Source organism: Cupressus sempervirens, chromosome 3, assembly GCF_028749045.1.
Source record: "Cupressus sempervirens isolate cs-2001-9-10 chromosome 3, ASM2874904v1, whole genome shotgun sequence".
Taxonomy (NCBI): domain Eukaryota; kingdom Viridiplantae; phylum Streptophyta; class Pinopsida; order Cupressales; family Cupressaceae; genus Cupressus; species Cupressus sempervirens.
In genome coordinates, this window is record NC_143120.1 from 488546233 (window position 1) to 488572706 (window position 26474).

A 26474-nucleotide genomic window follows, 5' to 3' on the forward strand; every position below is an offset into this window, starting at 1 on the left:
AGCACGCAAATTTATGTTGTTGACAACATGTGCTAAAAAGGGAGTGCGAATAACTGTGTTGTCTACATGAAAGAAGCTGACCCTCTCATTCTTGGCTCCTTTGTATTTGCATTATTCTGCATAAATGCAAAATTTTGAGATTATAGGGGCCTGCAGGTCAAATAGTCATGAAGAATAGAGATTGTTTTCATGGAAATTTTGATTGTTATGCACTTCTTATTGTTTTTTTTGCATGAATTTATTTTATCATTTATACCTTTATATATGATCATTTAGAGATTTTGAATTTTTGAAGTTTGTTTAGAGGATGAATTGACAAGGGAAATGGTATGAAGAGTTGGCGAACAGTATGTTGATACTTTTTATTGCATGCAGTTTTTCTTATTTCATGGTTCTAGTTTGAAAGGAATGGAATCTTCATCTTCAACTCTTTTGACTTTTGACTATTTGGAAGGGCCCTTAATATTTCTTGCCCAAATTTAATCATGAATCACACGTACCATCCTTAGGTATGTAGACACACACTTGCAGTGCGTTTAATATTCAAAACTTGTCCCTTGCCCTCAGCAGCTATAATTTTGTCAAACACTTTCCTCACTTCCTTCAATATGGATTTGTTCTCTGTTCTTTTGTTTGAATTATATGGTTTTCTGTTTGTTGAATTGAAGAAGAGGAAACAACAATACATTTTCCAAGTTTTCACCAATGTATGCATTCTGTTTGCTAGCTAAGTTGTTTCAGATTTGCATATTTGCAATGTAAATTTGTAAGCAAAGTGATAACAGAACAGAAATAAAATGTTGCACCAAATTACACAACAGTTACCAACTATCTGACTTCAATTTCCAAATGAAGGATAGCAGGTTCTTTCTTCAAACCAGGTGAATGTCCCTTCCTTCAGAAATACTTGGGCTTGCCACAGAGATGAGCATCTCAGATATGCAGCTCCAGTCACCACAAACCATTGGCATCAATTGCTTTCATTCCACAAATTACACCAGTCGCATTGTCTTCAACTGTGAGGCTTGGATATGGATAGGTTTGATGCAGCTATACTTCACCAAAATGAATTTGCTCTTGAATGTTGCAGCAGTAGAAATCAAAGACAAATCATCGGTGACCATACTAAGCAATCTATCTTCAAAGAATTGCCCATTCAAGGCAATCCACAGCCATTACACATTCAAAACCTTGAATAGTCATTATTCGGGATCAAGCTCAGGCCCAAATGAATATTCACAACAAGGTTTCAATACAGTCAACACTGAATGCTCCAGCTGATCATCATTGGCCCTTCAAGTTATTAAATCAGCTACAATAATCTCCTCGCTGCAACTATTGAGAGCTAAGATAAATTTGAGGGGACTCAAATTTCAGAAAAAATAATATTTCATATGCCAACTCTAACGGTATTGGGCTCCACTAAGAATTACACAAGCATTCCTTCAACTTAATGAATAATATTTCATTCAAAATGTTTCTTTTGGCACAGAAATATTTCTGTCCTTACAAAGTACCCATAACAAGTATTTATCCAGTTCCACCAGTTCCACTGTAAATCTAAAGTGCTCTTTATTGATTTGACTTTTTAGCTAAGTTGCCACTATAGGTATGGGCACAGATACGGATACATGGGTACGGTATGTGGGTACAACAACTTTTTGGGAGGGTGGTCTGGGTATGTTTGGGTACGTCGGTACAAAAAAAATGTAAAAATCAATAAATATATGTGTATGTATTTTAAAGTTTAATATTTAAAAATATATAATATTATATGCAATCTACTATTATTATTTATTATTTATAAAACTATATTTAGTATTTTAAAGTTTAATTTTTATGATAGAAAAAATTAAAATCCTAAATAGGGGCTATATGATATGAGAATATTATAATATTATATAATTATATGCATAAATATTAAATACGAAAAGTCTAAATCAGTGTATAAATTGTGCCATAAATAATATATGCAATCTACTAAAACATAAATCAGGTATTATATAAACATTGTAAAACTTTCATCAATTAAATGTTTGCTTAAAAAAATCAAAACCAAACCAGGTATACTCGACCGTCTATGCAGGTTGCTCTGTTCGTCTGCAATAAAACTATTTGCACCGTCGTCCCAGGCTGCTCCGTCCGTCTACAACAAGATCGTGTGTTCTGTTCGTCTCTCTGAACGAATGTCTCATCCCAGGTTGCTCCGTCTGTGTGCTTCATTTGTCTGCAAAAACACGGGTGAAAAACAAGGATCTCAGATGTTGTTAGCCCCAAATTTGATGGAAGTTTAAGTCAAATTACCATGTCAAAGCCCATATTCAAAGTCAAATTGGCATGACAACTTTAAAATGACTGGATACGATTTGCAAAAGGCACGGAGGTTTGAGGCTTTTAAAAATGGAACCTTGTCTGATTCCATAGAGATTTTTGGATGATTCCGATTTTTATACGTACCGTACTAGAATCTGAAGGAAAATAGGGGAGTACCGATAACTTAGACTTTTAGGCAATTGAAATACCTATTTTATTTCCTTTCCCAAAAGAGAGCTGCTGAGATGAATTCAATTTTCATGCTCATTTTGAGTTCTTGATTAGATAGTTTTCATTGTCAGTAAATAATGTTTTTTATTATTAATAAAAAGTAAAGAGTTACAAGAATTTGGGATGAATCTAGTTCGGATGAAGGAAGGGTTACAAAATGGGAAATTGCCATCTTGGAAGTGGTGGCAGATACAATAGCACATACAATATCCATGAACAAAAAAGAAGAAGGCACAAGCCAAGATTACAACACAAAAAGACAAGCCAAATCAAACCTTAGATTCTCCCTTAGATTAAGATTGCACAATCATCTCAAAGGATTTCTGAACTTTGTTGTTTTTAACTTTCACAATGTCCCAACCATCTTCCACTTTGGCAACCTTCTCCTGCCACTCCTTGACATTGAACTGGGGTCCCTCCTACACCACAATTGAATTGCTCTTACCTTGCAACCTTCTTTATTTCGTTAGAGATTCATTTTGCCTTATTTAGCAATCCAACATGTCATTTTTCCTCCCTACCTTTTGGTGTTGCAGCTGCATTCTTGATATTATGCTCCATATCAAGCTTGACATTGGCAACATTAGTTAAAGTTGGAGGAACTACTTGTGTTGGAACCCCAAAGTATGGCAGCCTCTCCATCTCAATTTTGTCTTCGTTCTCCTTCCCATTCACAACTTAGGCTGCTCATTTTTCTTCTCCATTGTATAATAATAGGGGGAAATCTCTTTCCACTGCGAGGCACTCTATCCATTCTCTATTGCACATAACGTGATGCCATGTGCCTAATTTTGAAGCATCTTCTACATCAAAATGGAACCCTCTCAAAATTCAAGGGTTGCACCCCACAACCACCCTTAAAAGATTTAATTGTGACATCTTTCGAAAGGCCGTCAATGATATCCATTTCAACAAAAACCCAAGCATAAGTTGAGTGCATAAGATTGGATGAACCATAAATATCTACCCAAAGAGTCTTCGATAACTTCAAAACAAGAATCAAATCAAAATTCTTAAGGTAGGTTGGGTAGCCTCACCAAAGTGGGACCTATCAAAAACTTTAGTAACAGGGGCAAAAATACGGATAGCAAGGTTTTAACATCAATGGAAACTTATCCTTCTAACTTCAAATGCAGTCACATAAAATCTTATTCCTATCTTAGATATCTTCAATTACTACAATAATAAAACCTTGAGCAACTGGTTAGTTTTGAACATGTCCTTTCAAAAATCCATCCACGAAGATTAACCAAGCTTGGCCAAAGACCCTTAAAGTGCCTGATCAGCCCTAGTAGTAGGGAAAAAATCTGGATGTCAAGATGTCAACATCAATGTAAACTCATTCTCTCAACTCCAAATGAAGTCACATAAAATCTTATCCCTATCTTAGATATCTTCAAATACCATGTGCAATAAAAAACCTTAAGAAATCAATATCAACCAACTTTGGCCAAAGACCCTAGAAGTGCCTGATCAGTCCCATTTTAGAAAAGACAACAACATTATGGGCCATTTCCACCTCAACTCCACGCATAAAATCTACAGAATTGGCCCACTCGCTCACAACTCCAAACCCCCATTCAACTTATCACAACAGTGAAGCAACCCAAAGCCATATCTAGATTTGGGTAGTGAAACCTTAGCTGCATGAATCTCTATCTCCTAATTCCAAAGTCATTGCCCTTGATCTTTGTCTTCCAACATTTTTTTTGGTGAAGCCCTTTGTGAGTCCTTTCGTAGTGCCCCAAAGGTTTCATCAGAATAGTCAACCACCAAATGCAGACACCCTAGGGCGTTGTTCATCCATCCATTTCGTGTGAGGACAATCATTGATAGGACTTGAATCATGTCCATCCGCCCTCTGTGATCCCTTCGAGACTTGTGTAGAGTTAGTAGAAAAAGCAAGGGAAACCTTAATCATTGCTGTCTTCTGCAAATTTCTTATTCAAGTGTTAGTTACATGATCAATTAGTTATTGATATGGTATCAGGTAAATAAGAGGTTGCTATGTTGATCTTTTTGGTTTATCATATCTTAATCTCGACATGAATGGTGGGAAGGGGCTTCGAAAGAGAGTCTTCTTGGGAGTTGAATCTTGCTTAATGTAGTGGTTCATGTACTTATTATGTTATTACTGATAAATTTGTTGTTTGTTATGATGGATTTATATTGTTTGTTTAATCTATTGTTTAATTGTACTCCTTAACTACAAACCACAAATTTCATTGTCATAATTTAAAAATTATGGACACATATACAAATACAAATACAAATATGGTATTGGATACATATACAACCATTTTTAAGACCCCCAATATGGATACGGTTGGATAAGACATTAATAAAAAAACACATACACGTATTTAACACATTTTTCAAAGTTATTAAAGGAGATTTTCATTATAGACACATAAATGCTCCATAAATAATTGTAAGTTAATCGAACACTTTACAATATGCATAAACAGTAGAGTTGCATTCGAAGGCAACCCACAAAATGGGCTATGAAAATAGGAAAACATTTAATTTGTCTTTCTCATTTGGTGTAGATTTTGTTTATACCAATTTAAAAAAAAAATCATAATCATTAAAAATAAATAAATTAATTTTTGCAATTCTTATGTCAAATGTTTTTAACAATCAAATCACATTGTATTTAACATGGTTCAAAAAATAAGGTTTTCTAGGCCACATGTATCCAAATTGGATACGGGGATATATGTGCCCGAGGAGGGATAGAGGAGTTTCCAACTACTGTGAGAATTTATAATAGCTTGAATTGCTTTTGTCCTTAACTGAGGTGATGCCAATTTGTTAGAAATGCTTCTATTAAAGGGATCTTTCTTGATATGGATTCTTGTGTGAAATTTGTCACTTCCTGCAGAGTATATTTTTCTTTTAGGGGGCTTGGTTCTGGTCCTCTTGTATTTTGTGCATGCACTATCATATCAACGATAATCAATATTCCTGGTGGTTTTTAAGACCTTGGTTGTTTCTAAGCTTAAATTTTCTTTTGTGCCTTCTTGTTGCTCTTTTCCTCATGCATCTTTGATTGTATGTGATATTACTTGTGCAATTTGTAGTCCAGAAAACATTTTTTCAGTTGTAAGTGTCATAAGCTACATATGAGTGCCTATGGATGAACGTTCAAATTCCTTCCTTACCTTTCCTTTTTTTCATGTCTTATAGTTTAATCTATATTGGTCAAGTGAAGTTTGTTACATCCTCCGATAATTTCTCTTCAACTATCTTAGTGACTTAGCTTTCATTCCAGACTAGCTGTGGGGTCTTCATATTGTTGTATGCAACAAGATCTGCATAAAAAAATCAACATTCCAATCTGGTTATCTTGAAGGGTTTATCAGCTTGGGTTGTTTCCAAGCTTAGTTGTTTTTCTTGCACCTTGTTGTTCTTTTTCCTCTTGCTTTGGTTGCTTTTTTTTGCATGTAATCACTAAGTCTTCTTGTTGCAACTAGAGGGAGAAGGCTCTCCTCTATAAAAGGGGTAAGCAATATCTCAATATTGCTCATCCTTTGATTGGGTGGTGACATGGGAGTGCCGTTCAGCATATTGACAAATGGGCTTATCACTTGATGGAGGGGGAGACAATATAGAAGAACTAGTTTATGTCAGGTTCACCAAAATGTGGGGAAGGGAATTCACACTCTGGTGAGATAGGGTGATCAAGAATAGTATTGATTAAAGTAAACTTTAAGGCTGGAGGAATGCAAGATGAAATAAGGAGACTAAGATGACCGAACTAACAAACATAAACATTGGAACTATTGCAAATAGAAAAGAAAACTGTCAAGACTAACTTCCCAGCTCTCCGAGCTCACTGTCCTGGATGCCAGTGCAAGTCTAGGACTACAAAGCAGATACAGTTTAACAACACAACAGACATATGTCCTGTATGGATTGGTTACATAAACTGAAGATTATTGAGATAACTAACTTTAAGGCTAGAGGAATGAAAGATGAAATAAGGAGACTAAAATGACCGAACTAACAAATATAAATATTGTAACTATTGCAAGTAGGGAAGCAAACTGTCAAGATTAACTTCCCAGCTCTCCAAGCTCACTGTCCTGGACACCAGCCCAAGTCTAGGACTACAAAGCAGATACAGGTTAACAATGCAACAGACATATGTCCTGTATGGATTGGGTACTTAAACTGAAACAGGTAAAGTACAAGACAAATTAAATAAATAGAGAGTACAACTTGACTAAGAGTAGGAGACAAAAAGTATAAGTAAGCTACTAAAATGTCTATTATGGGGGAAAACAAGGAGACAGGAAAGCTTATAGATGGGAGGTAGAAGAATTGCAAGATCTCTCACTCTTCCTCCTTTAGAACTTGTACACAAACAAAAGGGAAAAATGTTGGGATTGCTTGGAGACCTGCCTTAGTCAAGTCCCTATTTTGGTGTTTCCACCTCCACAACAGACAGATAGATAGACAGATAATTTTAGTTATAAATAACCAATAGACTGTAACTAATAAATGACAATTAACAAAACAACAAGAATACAATTAAGACAGCACGATATGCTCAAACCAGATGAGATGAGGTGAGTGAATTCTCCTTTGAAAAAACTAAGCCGAAGCTTGATGGGATTGTGAGATAGTGATAAAGGTGGTGGAGCTGCAATGTGAGAGTGCCAAGACGCTCTGAAAGTTGCCCAAGATGATGGAGGAGATTGCCAAAATCCATGAATCACTAAGAAGAGAGACCCAAAATACAAGAAGTGACCCAAATTAAGGAAAATTGTGAAGTTTTAAGCAAGTCCCAAGATTACCGACATCAGTGGGCAGTGGTAAGAGGCATTATACTGCAGAAACAACAGTTGTAACATCTCAATGGCCACCTCCGTGTCTATAGATTTACGGGGTGAATGCACACCATGTGGATGTCTCTGCGGTGTACACACATTTTGAGGGAAACAGGTTATGTTAAGAATTTGGACAGGAAAGTGACAAAGCAAATGGAGGGACAGGGGAGAGGCTTATGTGGAGTTTTGGTTTTTGGCTAAGCATTATACAATGAAGATTTAATGGGGTCTAACTTACCACACTACACAAATCTTTGAATGGCCTGAGTTGCTTTTGTCCTTAACTAAGGTGAGGCCAATTTGCTTTTTCATCTTGCTTTGTTGCTTGTATGTAACACCAAGTGTTCCTGTTGCAACCTGTAATATAGGAAACAATATGTTTATTCATGGACTGACTAGCCAGTGAAACTCCTTCAGTTTCTTTCCTTTTATCTTGCCTTAGCGTTTAATCTATATTGCTTTAGTGAAGTTTGTTACATCCTTCAGCAATTTATCTTTAATTATCTTACGGGCTTGGCTTATATTCTAATCTGGTCAGCTTGATGGGTTTATCAGCTTGGGTTGTTTCCAAGCGTATCTTCTTGCACCTTCTTGTTATGCTTTTTAATCTTGCTTTGTTGCTTTTTGTTTGTGTGGAACACCAAGTGTTCCTGCTGCAACCTGTAATATAGGAAACAATATGTTCATTCATGATTGTCTTAAGCTACATGAGAGGGCCCATGGGTGAACAGCTGAAATACTTCATGCCTTTTCCCTACTTTGGTTTGATTAACAAGTGGAATTTCCTTTCCTTTGCCACCTTCTTATTGCTTGTGTCTAATGAGTGGGACCCAAAAAGCCTCTGGTTGGAGAAAAACTAGTTGGTTCTTGGAATATTCCTTGAACATGTTCAATCAAATTTATTGTGGAGTTGCTGTGCTTGAGAAAGCTAAATTTGAAATATGTTCCTCTATATTACTCTATCATTGGAGAACTTTGCCTTTTCTTTTTATTGCTGTTTTGTGTATTGAAGATGTATACACTACTTCTCTTTGCATCTACTTGGATACTATTTCCTTCATTGGATGGATTATTTAATACTTTGCATCCTTGTGTCAATCAATTCTTCCAATGGCTACAATGCTTTTGGGACAAAGTTTGACGTTTTCTTATTTCATTCCAACAAAGATCACAACTATTATACACTTTCTACATGGCAGATATAGATGAAGATTCCAGCAATGGTGAAATAAATGATCCTTTCCTTTGTATTCTCAAATAATAAATGAGTTTTTCTCTTTTCTGCATGCTTTCTTGTTTCGCCTTTATGCTTGTTTTCTTTATCATTTGGGTTTCCAAGTGTTCAGACATGCAGAGATTCTTTCACAATCATTCCTTTGGTTCCTTCATTGTTCTTTGCTGAAGGATCATGGAATGGGTGATGTGCTATCCTTCCAACATTGGAGAGTTGCATCATGTTTGTAGTTTTTCACTTTCTTCCTTGGATACTAAGTTGTGGTTTCTACTCCATCAATGGAATGTTGTTCTCTTTGCAGATGCTAATTTACATTCTCCCTAGATCATATGGAGTTGTAAATTGCTACTTCCTCTTCCTGTTTTGATTGAATGCTGCTGCCCTCTCCTTGGAGTTCCTTTGCTGTCTTTATTAGTGTTTGGAGTGGTTGTCTGGCATCTCCTCCATTGACATTTGCCCACTCTTTGGGGTCAGCTGGCATTTTTTCTTGACCGCATGCTTGTTGATACGATGCAATATTGTTTGGTTCCCTTGATTAAAGGCTCTTTCTTTGGCTCCACTCGAGTCATCTCTAACTTCCCTCAGTCTGCCAAGGTGTAACAAAAGGGTTTTTCATAACAAAATAAAAATGATCGATAAAGAGTTTTCCCCAACTGAATTCCTTTTCATGAGACATTAACTGCTTTTAACTACCAACGATTAATTGAAATAACCATGCTCAACTGAAATAACTATAACAGTGATCAACTGAAACAATGATCAACTGTAATGACTGTAATAACGATTAACTGAAAATAACTATATCAATGATCAACTAAAGTAATTAAAGTAACGATGGATTGAAATAACTGTATCAATGATCAACTATAATAATGATTAATTGAAATAATTGTATCAATGATCAACTATAATAATGATTAACTGAAAATAACTATGTTAATGATCAACTTAAATAATTAAAATAATGATTAACTATCTTTCCCTATAAACAAGTAAAGTAAATGCTTAACATGAAAAGAAGAACATAAAAGTAATATCCGGTGAGTCTTAGTTGGTTGTGCAAGCCTCGACTTTTAGTAAGAGGAAAAGCATTGACTTAGCCTTAACCTCCCAACCTCGGACCATACTTATCCCTACACAATCTATTGAATTAGAAAGTCCCTCCCTACCCCGAAATCAAGCTTGAAATACTTTTAGTCCAGCCACCTGAGCATTCCAGTGTCCAGAATGTCCGCATAGTTATGGACGGACATGTTTGAATAATTGGCTCCATTGACATCAAGTGATCATAGATGGCAAACATGCCTTTAAATGACCTTGGCCAAGGTTTTCTGATGGGTTCATTGACCCGATCACCACCATTCGACTTGACAACAGGGGAACAATAATGGGGATGAGCATGAGCTATTAAATAAAATTATTTTAGTTTTATTTCATCATATCTAACTTTTATTTCTATGTCAATGCAAATTCCATCTCACTTCTTCACCTTTTCCATGGCTATATAGCCGGTGAGTCCTAGGTGCTCGGATCTCAAAGCAATCGGCTCTGTCCGTTGATTCTCAACTGATTCATGAATAATATATGTTCCGGCTTATCACAATCTTTCATTTGAAGAATGTGTTCTTTAAAACTTGCAGAAAATATCATTTGAATTCTAATCTCCAATGGCATAATAAATCATGATTTCATAACATGGTTAGTTGGCTTTTATTTGCCATAAACAACTCTAACTTAGAGAAGGTCTAACTTTATGATATTAAGCAAGAGAATTTGCATCATGATAAAAGCTGTAGCCTATTGCTATATAAATTGGAATGCTGTAGCAACTGGTAAGAAATTATAATGCAATGTGTTGGATTTTTGGTTAATCACATAACTTGGTATAATCTGAAGGAAAGAATGGAGTCTTGCTAGATGCTCAACAACCCACCTTAGAAAAGATCTTGAATGCCAGTTTCCAGTATGAATGTTGCTCATGATTTCAGCAGAACTTCTGAATAACCAGAAATCGTGGATGGAAGACAATTCAATGGTTACTAGTTGATAGAGCTATCAGGTGCCATGGTAAACACGGTCAGTAATATAAAGAAGTCGGGTTCTTGAGAATGGAAGTCGGGTGCTTGAAAATATGGATGTCTTCTGCCTCCCTCGACTTTTTAATAAAAAAGAGATAATAATGTCTCTTTGGCTTCTAAGAAGCCATAACATAAATAGAAGTGTCTTGGCTCTTAGACACCAAATAAATATGCCAACTGTTTCAATCGGTTTCAAGTAAGAAAAAGAACAAAAAGATGGAAAAAGATTTGAAGGGTATAAATCGAAAGTAATTATGGTTTATTCTATTTACATGCACGTAAATATACTTATGAGGTGGCATCATACTATTATAAAGGAAATAATAATATTATGGTGCCACTTTATTCTTATATCTATGTGTACGTACATAGGTATTTATTATAATGATGTGGTGGAAAGATCAATCAAAACCTTTGAGGTATGTATTATATTTTAATTAAATTAATTTATGTTTTAAAATGTTTACTTAATAGCTCATGCGAGTCCTTCAATTGTGCCTTGAAGTTCAACCTAATGATTGGACTAAAAGCCAGTATCCCATTCCGTTGATCCTATTTAGCAATGCTTCCCCCCTTCATCTTCTCTTGCAATCACCCATACAATATTTCCATGATAATAACGAGTTCCATAATAATTTTCATATTAACAATTTTAAAAAAAAAATTATTAACCATAATTCCAAATCAAGCAACTGCTAAACATCGCATGACAAATAATGGATAACGACCATCTTCATTAAACAATTAATACAACGGATATAAATATATACCTACTTCACATGATTATGAAAGAAAAATTCGTTTAGTCTAACAGCTATGAATAAATTTAAAATTAGGTCAAGATTTGGGATGTAACACAAGATACACAAGATCTGCATATTATGGCCTTGCTTGTCCTTCAATAAGTTTATAAATGCAGTCAATATGTCCCAACTTCAAAGCAATGCTTGTGGTGTGCATCATAAAGCTACGAAATGATGGCTTGATTTTTGACGACTTTCTTCAACCATTCGTTGAGCATCTTCTGCAGAGGTAGCTTTTCCACTTCGTTGCTGCATAATCCATTTCAAGTTTGATCAGTAATTGGTAGTTTGTAACTAGTGTGTATATGTAACTTGATTGATTAAACGAGCAAGCCTTTCCAATCAGCAAAAAGAAGTATAGAAAAATAGTCTGTTATTCAGTGCCTTGAAAACAGGATTTCAGATTCATGGATCATTTTTTATCAACACTGAAGTACAGAGTTCAATGTTTAGTTTAGGTGAATACATGTTTACAATAATGCGAGTGGAATTATAACATAGATTTATAATTGCAAGACAATGAAATACAGAATATAAAACTAGATTTGCAATTAGACAAGTGGAAAGTTCCATCCAAGAAAATGTCTCTACTCGTGATTCTTACACACATAACAAATACCATGAAATACAGAACGTGCACGTAACCTCTTAAGAGGAGCAAAGGAAACATAAACCTTCTTAAGTGGCCTGGCTTGTGAGACAATGGGGCACCTAACCTCCGAAGTTGAGCTTCCTCCTGGATTGTTTCGGCTGCTTTTATAGTGTCTGCAATCTTTGAAATGACAATTGTATATATAGGGAAGACATGATTTAGTACTTACAAACTAAGAATGATTGTTGTTTACTTAGCTTCAAGCATTTCAGATGCATGTATATTGTTTGTTGGTTGACTAGTTCAGTCGCAGAATTTTCACTAAATATCATGTCGTTTTATCCATGCCACAGAAAATGATACATGCTATTTATGGATCAGTTTTATTATTCAGTTTGCATCTCAAGAATTATTAGTCTAAGATTACCTTACCGGTGCATGGCATCCAAGGCTAGAAGCAGATGCTGATGCATTCGGAAGCTGGATGCTCTTTGGGTGCCCTATGCATACGATTTAGTACTTACAAACTAAGAATGATTGTTGTTTACTTAGCTTCAGGCATTTCAGATGCATGTATATTGTTTGTTGGTTGACTAGTTCACTGGAGGAATTTTCATGGCATTTTCACTAAATATCATGTCGTTTTATCCATGCCACAGAAAATGATACATGCTATTTATGGATTAGTTTTATTAGTCAGTTTGCATCTCAAGAATTATTAGTCTAAGATTATCTTACCGCTGCGTGACACCCAAGGCTGGAAGCAGATGCTGATGCATTCGGAAGCTGGATGCTCTTTAGGTGCCCTATGGATGCACATAGGAAACACTTCCTGGGCATTCTTGATTGATCAACATTGAATCATGAACTAAGTTTTAATTTTGTAATTCAAATTGCACTGGAATCTTGAACATGAGTAATTTTCAATTTAGTAAATAGTTATTGAACTTATTTAAATTTGTATATTTGTGTTTGTGAAGTTTGAAGTTGAACTATCAAATATGAAATCTCTTGAATCTTCATCAATGGCGAGGTATCGTACCATGGAATGATTTATCTGTATATTTCATGTACATACAAACATCGACAGTATGTGTGTGTGTGTGTGTGTACGTATACTTAAATGCATCCAAAATCCCCTGAAAAAATTCATGCATCTGTGCACCTGATTCTCACATCCGCATCTGCATTGGCAACTTCGGTTTACAAGCATTACTGATGCTGTACAGAACTGGAGTTTGACACTGAATTCTGTTATGCAGCTGCAGAGGCATTGCTTGAACACCTTAGAAATGATAACAGTCGGCTACGTTCAGAGGCCGATGAGTCTGTGGCTTTGAACAGGTATATTCTGTGTTATTTAAGATTACATGGTTGTTTATCCAGATAGCACTATATTTATCTTTCTAACTGTAATAATGTTCTACTTCTTTGTTCCAATTGCGATTCCTCATGACACATGATTCCTGTGCAGAGTAAGAATACTTGAGCATCAGAATGCTGAGTGCCAGAGTGATCTACTTGAAGAACGGTCAAAGAGTAAGTAATAATGGTATTTTCATACCCTTCTCATCATGAAAACATCATTATTGGTGTTTCAATCTAAAGTTATGCATGTTATGAATAGGACGAGCGGTGGGGTGGGGTGGGGGTGGGGGTGCGCAGGTGAATCAGTATTTCAGAACCGTTAAAAACTCTTGAATGCACATTAAACAACATAAATTATTAAAGACTAAAGAGAGTAAGCATAAAGATGCATACATTAATTTATTCACGCAAAACCCTTATGGGTAAAAAATCATGGCATACAATAGCTTTTTATTAACCAGAATGAAAAATGGGCACCAACAACCCAGAATACAAATGTGAGCACCAACCCAAATGCAGAACTTTAATAGCACTTTTCAGAACATTCTCAGCATTTTAAATAACACCCCTTTTTTATCAGCAATAACAGAAAAATGAATGCTGCATTGCAAATATCATCTTCAATGACAACATCTCAACTGCAATGAAATGCACAACATCAAATAATATCTATCACACAGCTTATTCATGTCTCCTTTAATGTATATTTTCACCTCCCAGTCTGCAATGAACTTCTTATCTCTGTATATCTGCTCTTACTACATCATATGCTTGACTCGACTCATTCACAGGAATAAAACAGCAGCTATATTCTCCAAGAGCCGGGTATATAGAAGACTTGTACCCAAATGGATACTCACTCAGTACACACATGATAAGAAGAATCATAGTTAGCCAAATCTCAAGCTCCTCACGCATGCTCCAAGAACTGATATGGCTCTCTTTATAAAATAACAACACATTCACCCTTGACTAAATAGTGCATGGCCCATGATAGCAGAAATAAAGAGTAATATTTCCGGAATTTGTAGCAATGTATATTCCCACCAATACACATGTTTTTTCCGTCATTACACTTTATCACAACCCATTCTAAAAATAAGAAATATTCAACACAGAAGCCCAGACAAGGTCAACGCTGTCTCAAATACATTCTTTATACATGACACTCCATTTTTTAATACAAAGCATTCTCATACGTGCCAAACAGTAAGCTCTGACTGTCAGGAATAAAGACAAATCAAACTGTTGCCAATAAGTAAATGATTTTACTTCTAAAAAAATGATTATTAAATAATCAATTCTGAATCCATTCAAGAGTATAATAATGCGATGGAATTTTGAAACACCCAGCATTAGGAAGTCAGTCCTTTACGAAAATCAATTCGCATAAAGATGGGTCCCACAGTATTTATTATATCAACAGTGACATGGCAATCTGAGTAAGCAGCTGACTTGGCACATGACAGCAACTGAGGTAGACAGCTCAAGCAGCTCATATCCAATTTTCTATTACGAGAGTTATTCTCTTAAATTCATATGACCTTGATCGTCAACCTTTGACATCAATGACAACATGCTCAGCATGTTATGAAACAGATGTCAGATGAGTATGAATGTATCTGTGTGCATAGCAATATCTTCATAAATAATACAGTTGTTAATTACTGATATAGCGATTTCATTGTTTGACTTCTGTTAAGTATTATGAATATTCTCAATTCTCAATTTTTAGTTTTCTATCACTTTATTAGCATTTCAAATAAATTATTGTGAAGATAAGATAAGGTTCATGTTAAGTTTCACTGTACAGAGGAAGAAATTTCATCAAGCAAAGTGACTAGCCCACTGAAAGTGAGCTCACTAATGGAGGAGAACTATAGAAACATCCTCTAAAGTGGTGCTAGTGAATTGATCTCAAGATGACATGAAGGTAAAAAGTTGTGATGATCCAAAAAATAAGTGCCGAAGAGCCTAAGGACGAACATTCATGACAATTAAGGTGTAGAATACTGACCAGGAAAAAGATGTGTAGACTAAATTAAGGTGCAATTTGCCATTTATGTGATCAAGTTACTAAACATAAAATGCAGGAATTCAAGAGTACCGCAATGTTGACTAAACACTGAGAAGTATAAGACAATCAATCATAGCTGAAACCATGGTTCGAAATATCGTTATTGGCAACTTATCACGAAGGGCAAAAAATAATTTTGGGAAAATATAGGAGATAATTGATAAATTAACAACTCATCAGGAATATATCAGGAACTTGTGAATCTGAATTTGCTTGAAATATGTCTTCGAATCCACATCAAATCCAAACAAATTTCTCTGATCAAGTTACTAAACATAAAATGCAGGAATTCAATAGTACTGCATTGTTTTCTAAAGTATAAGACAATCAATCATAGCTGAAACCATGGTTCAAAATATCGTAATTGGCAACTTATCACCAAGGGCAAAAAAATAATATTGGGAAAATATAGGAGATAATTGATAAATTAACAAATCATCAGGAAAATATCAGGAAGTTGTGAATCTGAATTTGCTTGAAAAATTTCTTCAAATCAACTTCAAATCGAAACAAATTTCTCTAAAATGCTGCAAATTACAGTTTCTCTCCTCCAAACCCCTTTTTCCTCTCCCAAACACCAGTTTGCAAGCAAGAAAATGGGAAATGAGTGCTTTTTTTGGCTCGTTAGTCAATATTAACAGTCTGCAGCCAATATTTTGGCTGAATGTAGTGGATATTTTGGCTATAAGTTCATTTATTTTGGCAATAAGTTTGCAAAATCTCGACAATATAAATACAAAATAAAATTACGTAGTTTATCTTCGCCCTAAATTAAAACTTCCCATGAATTTGCTTGAAAAATTTCTTCAAATCCACTTCAAATCCAAACAAATTTCTCTATAATGCTGCAAATTACATTTTCTCTCCTCCAAACCCCTTTTTCCTCTCCCAAACACCAGTTCGCAAGCAAGAAAATGGGAAATGATTGCTTTTTTGGGTCATTATCAATATTAGCTGTCCGCGGCCAATATTTTGGCTGAAAATAGCGGATATTTTGGCTATAAGTTCATTTATTTTGGCAATAAGTTTGCAAAATCTCGGCAATATAAATCCAAGATAAAATTATGTAGTTTATCTTTGCCATAAACTAAAACTTCCCATGATAAGTTTACTTATCACAGAGAAGTATGCGATATTTTAATCTATGGTTAGTAATTGAAATGACTCTTCAATGACTAACAATGTCCTATTTTCTTTGGATAGCTGTTCAATAAAAATCAAGTTTTGCAAGTATCCTGTTTAGCATTCAGTATTATTAAATCAGCTGATTCAGATTCATAGATCAACCTGGGGGAATGCTAAACTGCAGATCTCAGTGTGTTATGAGAAGTAATTATGTAAAACTTTAGCAACTGTATTGTTATCATGCGACATTAATGCAAGTAAAGAAAAAGGGTTCTTTTACTACTTTACTCTGCAATATATTTTATTTAATTGTTAAAATATTCCATGTTGTTTCTATCATTATTTGTTTTAAGGGAAAAATACATTAGAAAGCTTGGGGAGTTTTGCCTATATCACACAGTGAACAAACTTCACAATTCAGCTTTCTGATATATTTGAGCACCGTGCCAATATATTGTGAGTTATAAAACATTTGTTAAGGCATACACCTCTGCATATATCAGTACTTAATCGTTATGGTGAACCCTTATCCAGGAGACTTGAAATTTATTCCTTGTGATTAGCAGTTTTCTCTTCTATTATTGCCCTTGACTTCTCTCTTCATAAGAAGGTTTTCTAGTTTGTTGTATTGCATGGCAACTTAGGGTCATAATCAAAATCTCATCTCCCATATTGCTACTTACATAAAACTCCATGTCTACTGCTTTATCACAACTTTATCTCATGTATGCTTCGATATTGATTAAATTAAAAACGTGGTCCAGTTTAAATGTGTTTGTGACTCTCTGCGGAAATGGAGATACCATATAAAAGCTTTGGATGCCTTTGTCAACGATGTTTGACCGTTTTATTCGACATTTACTGGCGATATTTCAGGAAAAAAACACAGTGATTTATTTGGAATATCATTGCCAATATTTGCAGCGATATAATTGCCAACTGCCTGCTAATGCGAAATATTGCGATTCTGGTGATATCTCGCCGAATTTTTAAACTATGATAAAAGGTGTTCTGCACAACATCCAGCTTACCCTAAAGTATACAATCCCGTCCTTTATGAAAGCCTTGGTCAAGATGGCTTCAACCTACTTGTTTGTAGTAATGTATTACAACTTCATTGACCCCTTCTGCATACAACCTCTGATGAAGTGGTACTTAATCTTCCTCCTTATTTGGTTCTCCACTATCTATATACCACACATTGTTGGCAACTGAAGTCAAGAGACAAGCAATGAGTGAAAACTCATTCTCAAACTGTGCAACACACTTGTTGATCTTTGCAATTGGTGCAGCCTAATTCTTTTGCTGGCCTTTGTTTTTCTTACTAAGGCATTGAACGACAGTGTTACCCAACTGATGGGAATTGTTTATATGTCTGATCTGTAACAACTAATAGTCCAGGTCAATTATGTCTAGGCTGTGAACACATGGGCTCCATTCATGGAATTATATTCAGTAAAAGTCCTTTATTTAGACTGCTTTTCTAAATTTAGGCAGCTTTTCTATATTAGATATCTTGAATGAATTATGCCTGCTACAAAGAAGTTATGATTTCTACGTAAAATTAGGGAGAAATAAACTAAAGTTTGAACTTCCTCATACATTCTAAAATTAGAACTCAACGCCTAAAATAGAACTCAATATGCAAGTAAAATGCAAACACCTAATTTACAAAAATCAACAATAATAACTCTTCTCTTACTTTAGGTAACCCATACCAAGGAAAACAATGTCGTAATGGTGTTAGGCATACTTGTACCTAAACCAGTAATTTAGTCAAAATGTAATTTGATGCAAAACCGCAAGTATAATACCATATGGAAAAATATGTACACGCATATAATACTATATATTTCAAAACTATAAATTTTTATAACAGTTATATTTGCCGATAAATAGAATATTTAAATACCTCATATTAATAATTTGCAAAAATGAAAATTACTTATGCCTCAGAATGTCACTGCACAATGAAAGTTCAAAGTTTCAATCAATGTTAAATAATTTTTATATTCTTCATAAAAAGCATCTGGGTCAACATATAGTTTGATATTTTTTGAACCACAATTTGGAGTGCCACTACCATATAGTTGTGTCACATGCAAGAGTGGCCTTATTTATAGAGACTTGTCAAGTCATGGAATTGTAGCATCTAAATCAGCACACTCATTCAGGTGTCTTATGTGACAAGAGATGAAGGTTGGAGTGTACCTAGACTAAATCCTCTTCTTTCTTTGCACCCAAATGGCTGCACTTAACAGAGTAGATGGAGGAGCATGTACTCCAGTACCACTCAGCTGAAGAACTTGCATCCTGTTGAGTTTGCATACTATATTTCGTATATAATTCTACAAATCATTGTTGTAAAAGAAATCAGAAATCTATAGCATAATAGTGCTGACTAAAAAATGAGAAAAATAAAAATAAAAAGATATGTAGTTGGGAGAGAATTTGATTTGCCAAAGGTTGGAAAAGTGAGCCTTGACCATGTAGATACGACCAATCATGAACATCTTTTTTGGAGTTGTCTCAAAGAGAAATCTAATCATGATTCATTCAAGAATCAAGATATATTAGCTACCTTTTCAAATGCAACTTTGTAGCCAACATCAACCTCCTCATTCCTATATGTTGGCACCCTCCTTGGCTCCTAAAGTATCTCTTTACTACAGTACTTTGGCAGAAAAGAAAATGTAAAGATATATGAGGGGGTGTCATCTTGTTTAGACAATCAACGATAATCTTTTCTACAATTTTGAACAATGTTTGCATTGGTTCATGTTCCTTGCAAGACTTCCATTATTATTCTTAATTTGTCTACCGTGGAGTGCATGCCATCATTAATTTCTCCTAAGCATGAGTGATTAATATCAGCTTATGGGATCATGTTGATTATGGTCTCAATGAAATTCAAAACATTTTACACACGAACCTCCAATTCATCATTTGGGATCAATGCTTTTACATTTTGGGCTCTATGTGCTTGATTCCTTGTATACCATGGGTTGACAATGACCATAAAACTTAAGGCCTTTTGCACCTTCACAAGTCATCTCAAGATGACTTTTTGTTATTCAAAGTTTTGACTATCTAACATGATATAAAAAATACATGTGAGATACCACTAATAAACAATAAAAATAAGAAATTGAAAAATATATCAAAAAATAAAACCTTTACCAAATCCAACTTGAAGATATTGAGGATACCTTATGACATATGGTGATTAGCTAGAAACATTTGGAACTTCTCAACCTTTATGTAGATTTGTTTGACCAACTTAATTTGTGTGCCAATCATTTATAATATCAAATCGAGTGAGTGGACAAATTGACTAAGTGTCCAAAAAATGTGACTACAATTTTAATATTGTTTGTTATGACTTACAATGTATTTAAATCCCACCATTTCAATGGATTCTGTGAGGACATTGGTAATAAAATTCTTATATTTTAGAATTTCATTTGGTAATGAAATTCTTATCTTTTAGTTACCACTTTAGGGGACATTGCTATAACATTGATCAATGGTCTATTTCTTGCAATCTTTCCATCCATTAGAAATTGACAGACCTATTCAGGGCTATGTATCCTTGATTACTCTCAATGATGTTAAGATGGCTCACACCTTTTTCATATCCAAGACTAACATAATCAAGAGGTGTATTACGAAGGGTTGTCACCATATCTCACCAACAGGGTGATCTTACAAGGTTGAAAGAAAGCACCTTGACATAAATGCAACAAGAAAAGCTTTGATCTGTTATCTCCCTCGCTTCATTCTTGATGGGCCTCTTTTTTGCAAATTCAGAGCATTCTCTTCAAAAAATGGTGCAACTGGCATGGAAGGATGTGGGACAACCAGTTGTGATAAGCCAATAGGAGATATGTGCAAGCTTCTCTTGGTAAGAGAATGTGCAGGAAACTTTGATCTTTTACTTGCCATGTTGGCATCCTTTTAGTTTTTAATGTAAACCAATAATTGTTGCTTTGACAACCCTTTTTTATTAAGCCCAAGACTTTCTTTTATTCTGTGTAAAGGAATAGCCCAGAAGTGAGCTTTCACTCAAGGGATGAGCTCTCATTTTTTTTCCGGTATTGGCTACAATGTCAAAGCTAACCCCCACAACCACTAGTGAGTTATTGAATCATTGTTGTATGTTGCAAAAGAAGGTTAAAAGAACACTTGACATTTTGGGCAATTGAACTAGAACTTCAGCTTTAATGTCCCGAGTTTAATTTTATTTTTAAAATTTACAGTCATTTTTAACTCTTGAAAAATAAAGTTTACTCACCTGTTGGTGTAGGTCTCACTGCATTGTAGTCCTCACCTTTAAAAAAAGGAAGCAACCTTCAAAACCAAACAATGTCAGCTTGGAGGGAAAAAATGCAGTGCCTGTTTTGTGTTTGTCAAATGAGTTGCAAACATGCTAAATGCCTTCTTTTTAAAAGTTATAAATTGTTTTATTGGCCTCACCAATCATGAGTATGTGGGGGTACCCTGGGGGTCTTGCTGGCTACAACCCAGTGCCTAGGTAATTCCCTAGGTGTGCTTGGGGATGAACCCATGCTGCACCAGTACTGGGACTGGACCTAGACTAGTACTCGGGTCAAATATGAAGAACCCGATATTAGTGGTATTTTAAATAACAAAGTGATTAGTTGCAGCCATGGTTCCTCTTGAAATGAATCTAAGGCCATGTAACAACAAAATACATGGAAAAAGCAAAGGAATGGAAACAATTCATGTTGTTTTGTACCAGCTGCATTAATTGCAGTCCACTCCTTTTCAAATTCACTCCCTTGGTCATCCAACATCAAATGACCCAATTCAGAATTTCCCTCCAACCCAATCACTGTAAAGAGTGACATTTACTCTATTTGTACTATAAATTGTATGTTATAATTTAATTAAAAGCTTTAGATTAGTATCATAAGTTCTAGAACTAATGTTTCCTTATTGTGGACTTGCAAGAGCATTCCCATTCGGGAGAAGATACTTGATATCCCCAAATTCTTGTAATTAACATGAAAATCAAATCTCCATGGGAATGATAATTTCCCACCACTTCTGGTTTATAAGATATGTTGAAAGGGTTTGATTATAGTTTTATCTAAAAATCCACAGAAAATACACCGTAATTGTATTTGACATCTTCTCGTTATTTACCTACGTTGCTGGTTTGGATTCTAGTATGGATGTAGGTTGAGATTCATCCAAAAAATTTTTGGGTTGGGTTTGTAACTGTTTTTGGGTTTGTCTATACAATTATATATATATAGATGCAGCAACAAATAAGTTCATACATCACTATGCTAATATTAAAGCAACATAGCAAAATACACCACCACATATATTAATGTTTTAGTCCAAATGACATAAGAAAATGCTAAAATACACCACAATATGAATGTCAACATTACTAATCAGCCATCAATGATTAAATATCATAAAAGACCATCAAAGAGATCATCATCATTCTGCTGTTGCAGATTAAAGTATAAGAAGTGTCACTAGCATTCATACTAGCAATATTAGGATCAGCTCAACACCACTAGGTAGCCTGTGATCACCATTATCAGGTGGCAAGTCCAGCAAAGTGGGTAATTGAATCTCTTAACTCTGCACACTCTGGCTCAAAATCCAATGTTTTGCTTCCCTTTTTTTGGTAAGCAGTGTATTTTTGTGTTGTGAGCCAAAAATTTGAACGCACAAAGACCAAGTTATCTACCCTCTTGGAATTTTGAAATTAAAGAGTTAAGAGTTTTGAATAAAAACTTTAAAATATAAATTCATCAACAAGAATTTAGAAATTAGAATCTTAAGAGTTAAAAACTTGTGAGAAAATTTTGATGGCAATGGGTTGTAGTTGCTGGTACATGGGCCCATGAAAGTCAACCATTTATGAGCACCAACATTGTTCTTGTCTTCAAGAGTGTCCAGACCACAATCATCGGTGCATGAATTCAGACCTCACTCTAGTGGTATCCCCCCTAAGGATGGATTCATTAGAGCATCCGAGGCTCAATGCAAAGGCAAAGAGATGCAAAGGGATAGTCATTTTGTTCCATCTCTCCACCATGATTATATTTAGTTCCTTGAAGAACTTTACCTCAGGATCTTACTCTCTCTCATTTATGATATTTCTAATATCCTCAATCTTAGAATTTATGCCTTCATATACCTCACCCAAGCAAGGCCTATCCACGCTAGTGTATTGGATCATGCTCAGTGTAGGCCTAGTGAACCTTAGGTCGTAGACATTAGGATCCCAACAAGAGTCATCTAGTATTAGTGCTTTAATGGAAGCTGGCCTTGGTACTATTGGATTGCTTACATGTGCCCCAATTAGCATCGATTACCATTCTAGACAATGCCTATTTAACCTTGACAAGGCATCTTAAAACAATAGTGTTGGGGCAAAGCGGGTCTCAACAACCTATTTTTAAATTCAAAACAATTATAAATTAAAATCATGGTTAAAATTAAAATTAAAAAACATAGAAAGTTAAATAAATAAAGTGACTAAATTTCTAAAACATATATAAATTTTAAATAATTTAACTTACCTTCGAGAGTTCCAATTTTGAGAATTGCTTAAATACGACTTGAGTTATATAGTTGTTTGTGACGAACATTTGGATCTCTTGTACATCATACATTTTTTGCTCCATTGAATTTTAGTGCCATTTTTTTGCAGCATTAGGTTAAGTGAGTGCATAACACAAGGTGTTCAAAAAATGCATTTGAAGCGTTCCTCAACCAATAACCCAACAACTCTAAAATTCTTGGCATTGTCGATTATTACTTGAACAACATTTTGAGGGCCAACTTGCTCAATGACTTGGATTAGAATGTTTGCAACGAAAGGACCATCCTTCACCTCCCCTTGACAATCCACAAATTTCAAGAATATTGCACCTCTTGTGGACACTGCAAATGACAATATTGGCCAAATGACAATTTTGCATCTTTCCATCCATCAGATACAATGGTCGCACTTGTTTTGATCCATGAATCCTTGATGGGCTTCATGAGATCTTCTACATGAATCACCTCTTTGTCCAATAAAGTGGTGCACAACTTCTCATAACTCGAACCCTTGAACCCCTTTGGAGCCTCATTAGTTATTATCACCATTTTTTGCCAAAACGGTAGCGAACAACATTAAATGATAATCCATTTGCATAGATGCATCTCGCTGTGTCTTCTTCGACAATGTCTCTTGCCTCATTTTGAAATGATATTTTTGAGGACCCATTTGCCCTCTTATTTGTCGCTGATGCTTGGTGCACACAAGAATGACACAATAATAGATGGTCCTTTGTGGGTGGTCTATTGGGATTGGAAACTAAAGCCATATATGATATTTTTTGTTTTTCTCAAGACTTTTGCATTCTCAATTGCTTTGTCTTCTTTTTTGGTTCTTTGGTATATTTGGTCACAATGTGGTTTGGAAGAAGGGTTTTAAGTAGCACCCCATTAACTCTTGGTTTCCTTGTATAAATATTAATGCCTTTTTGAGAAATAAAGCACAAATGTCCTTTCATTCTATTGTACGAGCTACTAAATTTCTCTTTGCAATGATTGCCAATCCCTCTAAAACGTAATGACCATGGCATTAGTTGAACCATTCCACATTTACATAGAGGTGAGCATCTCTCTGTTTTGAAGCAGTTTTTACCAATGCTAAAAGTAGAGTACTTTCCATTCTATGAATCTACAAACTACACAAAAAGCAAAAAACTAAAATGAAAAAAGAAAATTAAATTAAAAACTTAGAGAGCTCATTTCAGTGGGGCGTTGTAATGTTCCAAGATAGCAATGGAGTGATTAGCAGATTGTTTAACAAAAAAATGTTTGTGAATATGGTCTTGAATGGGGTTCGTACGGTTTGGGTAGCTGTCTAGAGTAAGTCGTATGGTGGAGAGGATGAGGTGCAGTGGCGTACAGATGAGTCTGTACGCTGCAGATTGAGGATGGTGAAATGAGGGGGCGAATGGAGGTAGGGTGGAGAAGTCTGGAATGCTGTATGATGTGATGAAGGGGGAAGCCGTACGGGTGAAAGAGGGCCATACAGTGGCATAAGGAGGGCCGTACGGTGACTAAAAGATGGCATAGGGTGGTTGTTGGGAGGTGAAGTGTATGCAGAGGGTGCCAAGGTGGCCGTACGGTGTGCTGTACGGTTGACAGGTGAAAGATGGAAGGAACGTATGGTGGATTGGAAAGATGGTAGGTCGTACAGGTGATGAAGAGGCTGTGCGAATGTTTGAATGCCCCACAAATGGTGTTCAAGTCACAATAAGGAATGCAAATTTGTTCATACAAAACACAAGTAGATAAGATACAATATTAGAACTCGAATACGAACTATTCTTGAATATATACCAAAGATGGTGCTCCGACTTGCCAGATCCGAGCGAAGTAATACATGCAACAAGGGAATAGGGTGAGGGTTGAATCCCACCGAAACCACACGAGCCAAATAGGGAAGATCTTTCACTTCCGAAATGGCGAATTATAGAGAACTCCAACAGGAATTCACAGTATAGAGAAAAATAATCCAAAAGCATGCCTATAGACTACCTATAGGCCTTGCTTAAATAGTTGTCGGGAAACTTTTGGAGGGTGTACAGGTGATGAAGAGGCTGTGCGAATGTTTGAATGCCCCACAAATGGTGTTCAAGTCACAATAAGGAATGCAAATTTGTTCATACAAAACACAAGTAGATAAGATACAATATTAGAACTCGAATACGAACTATTCTTGAATATATACCAAAGATGGTGCTCCGACTTGCCAGATCCGAGCGAAGTAATACATGCAACAAGGGAATAGGGTGAGGGTTGAATCCCACCGAAACCACACGAGCCAAATAGAGAAGATCTTTCACTTCCGAAATGGCGAATTATAGAGAACTCCAACAGGAATTCACAGTATAGAGAAAAATAATCCAAAAGCATGCCTATAGACTACCTATAGGCCTTGCTTAAATAGTTGTCGGGAAACTTTTGGAGGGTGTACAAAGATAGCTGATGGCGACACAAACTACGGAAACAAAATAAAAATGGGTCCGAGATACATTAAATCAATCGACCTGCTATAAAAGTTTGATTTATTATTTATTTTATAACGGGAACATGACAGTCCTCCCGTCCCAAATTTTGCTTCTCCTCAAGTAAATGCAATGCCAGGTGTTGGAGAATGTGCTCACCCTCCCACGTCGCGTTGTCCAACGGTAGGTGTCGCCAGTGTACTAATTATTCCTTCACAGTGCGGTTCTGTAAGGTTCTCTCACGTACTTTGAGGATCTCGGCTGGTTCCAAAATAAGCTTTCCTTCTTCATTGAGTGGCAGAAGGTTGGTAGCAACTGTGACGTTTTGCCCTACGACTTTCTTCAGACAAAAGACATGGAAGACATTATGTATACGGCTACCCCTCAGAAGTTCTAGCTCATAGGCAACTTCACCAAGTTACACGATGGGAGCCATAGAATCGAGGTTTCAGTTTCTCTTTTTCCTTTTACTTTAGTGACGATTATTGATATGGCTGGAGCCGGAGATAGACCAAATCCCCTACCTCGAAACTTCTCTCTATTCTGTGTTTCGATGTACATATTTTGTTGATTTTGTGCCCTCTGTAGATTTTCCTTCAAGCATCTTAGAATGTCTTGTCCCTCTTGAAGCAGTCCCTCGCCTTTGGTGCGCAACTGTCACCCAGAACTGTGTCGATGAAGGAAAGGGGTTCGTACCCTGTACAGAGCTTTGAATGTTGCCATTTCGATGGACATGTGATCCGTGGTATTGTAGCAATATTC

The 26474-nt window shown here is 35.7% G+C and overlaps 1 protein-coding gene across 1 annotated transcript in view; it reads left to right on the forward strand.

Annotated features, from left to right (window-relative positions):
* The window catches only part of LOC149567298 (uncharacterized), a 52466-nt gene that overhangs the window by 11644 nt on the left and 14348 nt on the right, over nucleotides 1-26474 (forward strand). Inside the window, exons 5-6 of the mRNA XM_089820470.1 lie at nucleotides 13349-13430; nucleotides 13561-13625. Coding sequence (XP_089676596.1) covers nucleotides 13349-13430; nucleotides 13561-13625 — 147 coding nt within the window. The remainder of the gene's footprint in view (nucleotides 1-13348; nucleotides 13431-13560; nucleotides 13626-26474) is intronic.